Here is a 10,710-nt window from a genome sequence, read left to right on the forward strand (position 1 = left end):
TCTCCAATGATGGAGGGAAAGAAAAATTTTTTTTTGAATCTTTTTTCAAATTCACTTGGCACCTTAAATTCAGATGGTTGTCAGACACCTAGTTTTTGCAGTGGATGAGTCAACTTTTCAGACATGAGAAATATCTTAAAAATTAATGCCTGAATGGACTTTGCCGTCTGAATCAGGTGAGATATCCTAATAGTGAAATGTTTGAATCGCTCATAAATAACTGAATTTCAGACAGAAAATATCTGAAAATAAATACCTGAAATTTTTCAGACACAAAAAATGTCTACCATCATTTTCAGACAGAAATTGAGCAATACAAACTATTTTATAGACAAAATGAGTAACATTTGATTTTTCTGTAGAATTGACGAAAAACTATAATTGTAATTTCTGTAGAACTATTCTACAGAAAGACTATAGAATATTCAATAGGAATCTAATAGAATTTTCTAGCGTTGGATTTTTTAATCATTTTTTTGTGTGCATGGTCATGATGTGTCTGGGATTTTTTGATGCAATTAATATTCTAGGCAAATGTGAATTACAATGGTTGTTTAAGTCAATATTTATTGTCAACATTGATTGTGGATCGTTGCAATTGTAAAACACTACTCCTCCTCATGTTTTAAATTTCATAGAAAAACTTGACAAATTCTCGAAAAAATTCTATTGGATTTCTATTGAACTTTCTATTAATGTCTGGTCGATTGAATTAAAAAATTTCGCTGCTTTTCTACGCGTTGTTCAATAGGAAATGTACAATAGAAAATATTCTATAGAAAAAATCAATAGAATTGGATGTTTCTATACAACGTATCCTGTTGACATATTTTCTATAGAATATTCTCGGTTTGAATTTTTTTTTTGTTTATTTTTTTTAAAGAAAAAATAGAGCGTAATAAACTTCGAAAATTTATGTCGAGGAATTCTTATAGATAAAGTTGTAAAAAATGTGCTCTAATGCTGCAGAATTCTCGAATAATTTTCTATGAAATTTTCTCTTGCGTGTTATAATACAGTTTTGGAATGCAATTAATTCTCGGTGATTAGTGATTTGAGGATTTTTCAATGTACTTAACGTCAGGTGAATGTGCCACAGATAGAAATCGACGATTGAGTCATCATTAATTATTGATTGTTAAAACGCTGAACTATGGCTAACTAATTATGTTTATTTTCTTCAAGTCAAAATATAGTTTTGTAGTGAAATCGATTCTTGGTGATTAATTATTTGAGTTGTTCTGATGTAATCAACATCAGGTGAATGTGACAGGTGGAAATGACCGATTCGCTGAATATTAATTTCTGGTGATTGAAAGTGTGGAATATTACTAACTGATTTTGTTCATAATTTTAATTTTTTTGAGTCTAGAATCGGTCTGAAATTGAACTTTTGAAATTTATTTTTTTTAATTTTCTTTTTCAAGTATTTAATGTCACATGGATGTGACGCAGGTGGAAATGATCGATCGAGTCGTCGTTAATTGATAATTGTTGACATTATTAAACATTACTGACTAATTATGTCTGTAAATTATTTTTATAGCCATAATTCTCAACAGATTTTGATGCACTCAGGCATAATTTATTCGTCAGGAACTCGACATGTTCCAAAAAATTATGCAAATTTCTACTATAAAATAAAACTACAGAGTGAATAATTCGCTCCGCCGAAAAAGTATACGGTCCACGTGAGAATATTTGATGGAGTGGAACAGATTTACTCGAGGGAAATTAACCAACTGAATAAAAGGAAATTTGATATATTTCACAAAAATTGAATTTTTGTCGTGATCATTAGAAATATTCTTAGAAAACTGCAAACGGTTGGCAGGAAAAGAATATTATTTCATGAACTATCATGACCACGAGAGTAAATTAAACAGAACAAACAATTTTTACAGTGAAATTCAGAGTACTATGCACAAAAAAATTTAGTAGAAAAGTCTAGCTAATTCGCTAGTTAATTTTATTGAAATGTTCAACAGAAAATATCCTATAGAGAAAGTCAATAGAATTTTATTTTTCTATAAAACTTATTCTATTGGGATATTTTTTATAAAATTTCCTCGACTCAAAGTGTGTTTCATTAAATTTTTCTTTTATTTTCATCAAGAAAATCAAATAAAAAAACTTGAGCAATTTGAGCCGAGGAAATTTTCTATAGAAAATATCGAGTAAGTTGTATAAACAAATCTAATTCTATTGACGTTTTCTGTAGAACATTTTCTATTGAATATGGTTTACAGAAAAATATTGAATATTGATGGTATTGAATATTGGTTTTTCTATTATATAATTTAATAGAAAAACCTAGCGAATTCGCTAGTTAATTCTATTGAAATGTTCAACAGAAAATATCCTATAGAGAAAGTCAATAGAATTTTATTTTTCTATAAAACTTATTCTATTGGGATATTTTTTATAAAATTTCCTCGCCTCAAAGTGTGTTTCATTAAATTTTTCTTTTATTTTCATCAAGAAAATCAAAGAAAAAAACTTGGGCAATTTGAGCCGAGGAAATTTTCTATAGAAAATATCGATTAAGTTGTATAAACAAATCTAATTCTATTGACGTTTTCTGTAAAACATTTTCTATTAAATATGTCAATAGAATCGCCTAAAAACTAATAGAAAGTTCTATCGAAATCCATTAGAATTGTCCAGCGAATTCGCTAGATTTTTCTATTAACCCTAGATTGGTCACCCTATGAGGGAAACCCCACCGCGCGTCGTTTTACTTTAATTACAGTTGACTGGCTAACCGGAAAAATTAAAAAAAAATGACTTTGTCAATTGAAGTGTCTGAAAAATTATAGTCGTTTTAGAACAACATATTTCCCAAAATTCCTAAAGAAAAATTATTTCGGACAGATGAATTATTTTTTTCCATGTTAAGGTACTTCCGCAGTAAGCTCAAAAAACATAGGAGTGGAGATAAAGATTGTGCACTCTAACCTCGTTTTTACGTCCTATCCTCCAATGTATAGCCCCCAAAAACATCATGATTTTGACGCACATTTTGAATAACAACTCATGATTCCTGTGGTCATGAACAATGAAATTGCAGGAATGTATTTTGGAAACATGTACGATGCGATAAATCAAGTATTTGGATTCTTAGCATATTGTCCATGGTCGTCATTCTCCATTGAAATGTGTCTCATAAGGCTCTGTACAAATGACAATTTTAATTTTTATCTCTACAAAAATCAATGTGGTAAATCGTGTTGGGACTTTCGGGACAACTTTCTAATTTATTGAAAGAATATATTCTCAAAATTTCAACCCTGTAGCACATTTTCTTCTACTCCCATATGACTACTCCGGAAGTACCTTAAGATACTTCCTCAGTGAGTTATACTCGGTGGCAATTTCGCAATGAACTGAAGACCTAAAATTTGGATCATATGTTGTTGAGCACATGTGAAAACGATTCCCAAAATTTCAAGTATTTTTTCCACGCGAATTTTTGAGGTATGCATTGACAAAAACTTAAAAAATACAAAAATTGAATGTTTGACGATGTATATCTCAAAAATTCGCGTGGAAAAAATACTTGAAATTTTGGGAGTCGTTTTTACATGTCCTCAACAACATATGTTCCAAATTCATGTCTTCAGTTCATTGCGAAATTTTCACCAAGTATAACTCACTGAGGAAGTACCTTAAATGAAATTGCCCATGACGCGACGTTGCCGGAAACTCGCTAACCGCGCCCGGGTAGTGTAGAGTGAATTTGGCAACGCTAAAGCCTAAATAATACAGCGGGGAATCCCCGCGGAGGTGACCAATCGCAGGGTCACGTTTGGTGACCAACTGTGGTTAAATTTTTTCATTCGTGACGAAATTCACTTAAACTTCATCGAATCTATTCGAACTTCAATAAATCGATTTCATAAAGCCGATGAATAACAGTTGCGTTTACATCCACCGCAAATCAATCTCAGTCAAGCAAGAATACCCCTTTATCTAATTGAAAAACAACGCTACGATATTTCGATTTTTCTAGAATCCTCGTGTACCTCCCAGCCCCCCATCGACCCGATCTTCATCATCCCTCCCCCAATAATTCTCTTCCTCAACCCCCTGATGCAGCCCAAAGGCTTCAGTTGACAATGCGAATGTCGTTTTCGATCGCTGTTGACTTCCGGTGAAGGAGGAATGGAAGGGGTGGTAAGGAACGTAGACTCCAGTGTAGCATGCAAATCTCAGCAGTTCCCGGCGGATCGATAGAGGGAGTACCAAGGAGTCTTGTGGTCAGGGTACAAAGGGGGGTAGCTCCCTCGCACGCTCATGCCCTCGCATGATACGACCGAGGTCAAGAAACTTTGATGAGCAAGGACTCAATTACCCGTATACACATGCTCTTTCCTTCCTCCATAATTCAACCCAAATCATCCCACATCATGTGGAATCATCTAGGCGATCCACATCAAACCATTCACCAATTCAGCAGCGAAACGATACAACGGTTCAAGTCAATTTAGACTATTGATCAGTTTTCAATGAATATCTCGGAATCTAAGGCAGATAGCAAAATTTTTGATAAATCCTTTTTTGGAGGGCCCATTGAGAGCTACAAAAAAGGTCCTTATGAAAATTAGGCTATCTCCTTCAGGTTCGGAGATATTCAGCTGAATACCTCGAATACTCAGCTAAGAGCCAAGTCGACTTAAGGATATCCAAGTACTTTGGCGATTTCTCTTTTCCAGTGAAATGCTTTTTCTACTTTTGTTGTCGAACATCAGAACTTTCATTTGAGCCCCTCTGACCCTAAGTTTCCAGACATTTACAATGATTTCATAAATCATTGTAGTTTATTATTTAAACTTTGCAGGTCTGAATTTTCAATCTCGATATTGAACAGTTGGAAAATATTTAAAAAATCTGAAACAACATTAGAAAGTCTGCTTTGGAGGAAAATAACTGATGGAATAATTTAAGAATTGCAATTTTTGAAACTTAGGAATATTTTTTGTAAATATCAATTTTCCGCCGTAAAAATCATTTGTTCGGAATCGTAAAAAATTTATTCGTATTCATAATTTGACCAGAAATCAATTTCATGCCTGAACAAGTGGGGAATTGCTCTTGTATTGCATATAGTATAGTTATTTTTGTAAATAATTCATTTATGAGGATGTCCTATGGGATTTTCTATGGGATTTCATATGAGATTTTCAACAGGATTTCCTATAAAATTCAGGGGCATAAGGGTCACAATGAGGTTCAAAAATATCGTGTGTATTTTAAACACACGGGGATCGTGTGGGGGTCAATATAGGTCATATTAGAGTCATTTAACCCTAGTTGGTCACCATAGGAGGGAAACGCCGCAGAAGGTCGATTTTTTTTTCTTACCATTGACTGGCTGAGCGGAAAAATCCTAAAAAATTGGAATGCATCAATTCAAGTGTCTATAAAATTATAATATTTTTTAAAATTATTTATATCCACAATTTCTGAAGGAAAAAAATTCTTTCTAACAGACGGGCAATTTTTCCCAAGTTAAATGAAATTGCCCGTTGGGCGACGTTGCCGAAGTCTCGCTAAACGCGCCCGGGCCGTCTAGAGTGAATTCGGCAACGCTCGGGCCTAAATAACACAGCGGCGATTCCCTGCGGAGGTGACCAAGTCGCAAGTTCTCATATGGTGACCAACTAGGGTTAAGGGAAATATGGGGGTCATATGAGGGTCATATGAAAGTCCTATGACCTCTGCATGACCCCCGTATGTCCCCATGTGACCCCCATATAACCCTTATATAACCCTCATATGACCTCTATATGATCCTTATATGACCCCCATATCAGTCTTTTGACCCTCAATCTGACCCCTATGACCCTAAATTGCATCCATAGGATGAAATCAGATCAATAATATTTCACTATCTGTTTTTTTAGTAAAAATTTTCTGGTTATTCATGGTGAGAATAATCCCGGTTCCCCTCCAACCTCATCCAAATCCCATCCAATCACTTCCTATGACGTCACAAATATGTGGAACGCTATATAAATTCCCTTCTTTAATGTAAAAACGGGTGAAATGTAAAATATAATGTAAAATGTGTGAAACAGATAGTGAAATGGATAGTGATCTTTTCACAGGATTTTCAATAGATATCTTATAGGATATCATATAGGAAATCCTATAAGACATCCTGTAGAAAATCCAATAGGACAAACCTGATAAGGAATCTCACAACAAATCCTATAGGATTTTTTCATATATTTTTTTGCTACTGAAAATTTTTTAGGATATCCTATAGGAAATCCTATAAGACATCCTGTAGAAAATCCTGTCGGATTTTTTCATAAGTGTACTCCCCCTCTTGCCCTATCGCTCAAAATCATTTTCCAAAAAGCGGGGAAAAAGTGCTCAAATCCAAAAATGGAAGAGGAACTTTCCACTTCAAAAAGCACACTCTTCGTTTTATTTTATGTTATTGGTTACCCTCTTCGTTACCCTTGAAGAAAAAAGGATCTGTCGTGGGACACTCTGTATAGTGTCTCTGCACCATACCGTAAAAGCCACTTGGATATCCTCGACTCGTTATACACGGGGAAAATTATTTGGTGAATTTCATCAACTAGTTGGTAATTCATTTTTTCAACAACTACTTGATGAATTTCACCAACTAGTTGGTGAAATTTAACAACTAATTAATTAAAATTCAGCAAAGATTTTTCATTTTCATTCAATCAATTTTGACTACCAAACTAGATGGTGAAGGCATATATACATTTGGAAACAATTCCGCAATTATTTATATCGTGACAATCGATCAATGTCTCCCTCAGAAGATATTTTCGCAATAATCTACAATCCTTGTTAAATTTGATCCATCACATAAATCGACGGACGTTTATTGAAAATTTAACAAATGGTTGTCGAATGAAATTGAAAAATCTTTTCCTGAATTTTAACTAAATAGTTGTTAAATCTCACCAACACTGAGAGAAAAATATGATTCTTCTGACTATATTCCATCACCACCTAACTATAATCAAAAAGTTCTCAACAACTTTCATGGGTTACGGTAACTATGGCCGGAGAAGTGATTATGACAATGGAATGCAGTCATTGCTACTATTTTATAGTTCTCCTCACGATAGATTTGTCGTGGTTACTTTTGAACTTTGGTTAGTTTAACTGTAATTTGATTTGCAAAAATTACGCTTGTGAAATTACTATAATGCTATGTGCCGCATACAAAAAAAAATCGTATCGTTCACCAGAACTGCCTCAACTATTTTCTTATTGTAAATCGAACTTCTGATTTTTCTCAGTGAACTAGCTGCTGAAATTCAACAACTGTTTGGTAATTCATTTTTTCAACAACCAGTTGGTGAATTTCAACACCTAGTTGACAAAATTCACCAAATAATTTTCTCCGTGTGCCGCATCCCTACCGAATTCACCCAATGCAAGCTTCCGAGTTCAAATCCCTGTCAGGTAGAATTCCACAAAACAATTTGTGCCAGTGCCATCTATAATTTAACACGACACCGGCAATTTCTCGACAAATTGTCGACATACTGTTTGCTGGGATGACGAGATCTAACCATTCAAAATTCTTGATAACCGCTATACCCTCAACCTAGCCAAAGCGCCGTAAAATACCAATAAACTAGTGGATTGGGCTGTTGATCGCTCCCATTGTGGGTGGGTTGGTAGCGGATGTATTCATGTGGGCCTGACCCATCGGACGGGTCGCACCAACAACTTCCCGATATTATTATTCCTCGCATTTTGACTAAAAGAATTCTTTTCAACTCTCAATACTCTGTTTATTTGTTCATGAGAAACCCTTGTCTGTGTTCGTTGCTTTTTTGTCATTTTGAAATTTTCTTTCCGGGAAAACTCAAAAACCACTAAACAGATATCAGCCAAAATCTAATCCGCTCTAGGTTGAATGAAAACCTATCGATTGAAAAAAAAAAAGTCAAATCGGACAATTCGTTCACGAGAAATCGCTAACCAAAATTTTGACCACGTACATACCTAGTAACACACACACACACAGACAGACATCTTGTTTAAAATTGTCTAGAAACATCGAAAAGACCTTGAAACATGGAGATTTGATGAAAAATCGATTTTTGATTTTCGGGGCCATTACAATAACTTCGCTGCCGGGAAGTTAAAAAAAACAATTCAACCAATCGAAAATCCCCAACCAATTTCCGATACTCACGCAGGTTCTCCATTCTCCGCTCTCCTCTCCCTCTCCAGATGCATGACATTCCCACTGAGCGTTTCAATCTCATCCGGTCGTTTCACCGTGTGCGTTCCCCTCTTCTCCCTGGCCGACGACACCCCGTGCACCCCTCTGACTGTATTCAAGCTCACTCCCGTGTCCGTCGAGCGGATGCTCTCCGCGGAGCCCGTGGACAGTCCGTTCGACTTCGAGGACTTCAACGACGCCTCACTCCCGTGATTCCCCAATTTCTCTTTGGCAGTTGTGGACACCTGAACGTCGCTCCTCTCCCTCTCCCTCATCCCCTGTTCCCTCTCCCCCCCTCCCGCGCTGCGAGGACTCGTCCTGTTGGACTGGGGTTTCAATCCCGCCTTGGACTGGGCTGTCGACCCAGCTTTCGACGTCCTCTGGCTCTCATCAATTACAACGCCCGTATCTTGGGGGTTGGCGGGCCGCAGAGCCTCGACCTCGACAGGCTTATTTCTCGTTTCGTCTCTGTCGAGCTTGACCTCGTCCTTGGAGGTCGTCGGCTTGGGAGCTTTCGACGGCTGGGGTTGCGGGACTGATTCCTCTTTCACTGGCTCAACTGAAGCCACGGCAGTGACAGTCTGACTCCTCTCGACTTCTCTCCTCTCTACCGACGAGGGAGTCTCTCTCTTGGCGGGATTGGGGGCAGGCGCAGGGGCGACAGGGCTCTTCCTCTCCGGGGGGACCTGGGGCTCGGGGAGAATGGTCGCAGCGTCGATCCTCAGGGGTTGGACGGCTGTTGTCGTCGTGGCATTGACGACACTCGAGGTGCCACTCGCCCCCGACGACTGCTTCAGCAAGTCCACTAGCCCCAACTCCTCGTCCTCCTCCCTCGGTCCCCTAATACTATCGTCGCTGTGTCCAGAGAGCCTGCCCATCACCACTGACTCGTCGGTGATGAGGGGCGACGAATCCGGGGGATTCGAAACGTTCGTCATCGATAACGGGACGTTAGGGGTTGATGGCTGGTCCTGCTGTCCCGGAGACGCGCCCGGCTTTTTAATTTTTGAGTTATTATCGTGGGCAACCTTCACGAAACGGTTGTTAACGGAGTTGGTTGGGTTCCGAATGGGGATTTTGGTGGGAGACTTAATCGCCTGTTTCGGCAATTTTGTCGTGGCCTTGGGAGGCTTCTCCTTCGAAGGACGAACAGCCTCGATCAGTGGGCGCCTCACCGGCTGGGGCGTCTTCAGGGAGCTTGTGCGGGGCAAGTGAGTGAACTTTCTACTTCCTCGGCGCTCCCACCTCTCGCGCTCTGGCTTCGGATTTTTCGACTTCATTGTTGTTAGACCACCACGCGGCTGCGGTATCAGCGATTGTTTTCGTGGACTGTTGCCTTGTGAAAGTGACTCTGGAAATAATCGGAGGGAGTCATTACGTAAATTTGAGAGAGGGGGGTCGTTAGGAGTTCAGGGGAAATCGGTTTTCTTTTTATTATGTAATTTGGTTGGGGAGGACGAGATGAGACGTTTCACTTGGACTTTCGTTTTTGTGGTTAGTGGAGCGAAGTCAATTTCATGGATAGGAGGATTAGTTATTGCTACTTCCGGATGAAAGCTTTGTAGTTGCGCAAATTTAAGTTTCCAATTTTTTGTGGTAGGGTAACTAAATATGGTCTAAAAAGTCCGAGTATGTGATTATTAGATGGTGTCTGTATGTAGGTGCACGGAGAAAATAAAATAGTTAAGATTACCATGCCGACATCCGCACATAGTAAGCGTTACCGAAGTTTTGTAAATATTACTGTGGAGATGGTAACGGCTACCATGTAACATCGTAATGGTTCCTATGGGGCATAGTAAGCTGCTCAATGGTAATAAGTACTATGGACATAGCGATAATTACTATGTTACATTGTAAGCTCAGCTGTATTAAATATTATTACTATGTAACATAGTAATAATATAATTACTACTATGTTACAATTATTACTATGTATTATTATTACTGGATGCTATTTAATTATTTAAAATAATTTTATTACGTGTTTTAGGACATTTTACGTAATACTACTATGCTACTATAGAACATGGTAGCGCTTACTATGTTACCATAGTTGCATAGTGACATAGTTGGTAAGCGTTACTGTCACATAATAAAGCTGACTATCTTATATAGTTAAGCCTACTATGTAACGTAGTAGTTATTGCTACGTCCATAGTACCTATTACCATTAAGGAGATTGCTCTACCCCATAGTAACCGTTATGACGTTAGAATAATTTCATTATGTGTTATGGGAACTCCACTATGTAACATAGTAATGCTTACTATATTAACGTAGTAACTATGTGACATAGTTACATAGTAAGCGTAACTATGTTACATAGTAATAATTGTAACATAGTAGTAATTATATCATTACTATGTAACATAGTTACGCTTACTATGTAACTATGTCACATAGTTACTACGTTAATATAGTAAGCATTACTATGTTACATAGTGGAGTTCCCATAACACATAATGAAATTATTCTAA

The 10,710-nt window shown here is 37.5% G+C and overlaps 1 protein-coding gene across 1 annotated transcript in view; it reads right to left on the reverse strand.

Annotated features, from left to right (window-relative positions):
* Window positions 1-10,710, reverse strand: part of LOC107038761 (serine/arginine repetitive matrix protein 1) — a 28,221-nt gene that overhangs the window by 12,140 nt on the left and 5,371 nt on the right. Inside the window, exon 2 of the mRNA XM_015258015.1 lies at window positions 8,201-9,581. Within this exon, the coding sequence (XP_015113501.1) occupies window positions 8,201-9,581 (1,381 nt within the window). The remainder of the gene's footprint in view (window positions 1-8,200; window positions 9,582-10,710) is intronic.

Source organism: Diachasma alloeum, unplaced genomic scaffold, assembly GCF_001412515.2.
Source record: "Diachasma alloeum isolate Michigan unplaced genomic scaffold, Dall2.0 Dall_scaffold_00288, whole genome shotgun sequence".
Lineage (NCBI taxonomy): Eukaryota > Metazoa > Arthropoda > Insecta > Hymenoptera > Braconidae > Diachasma > Diachasma alloeum.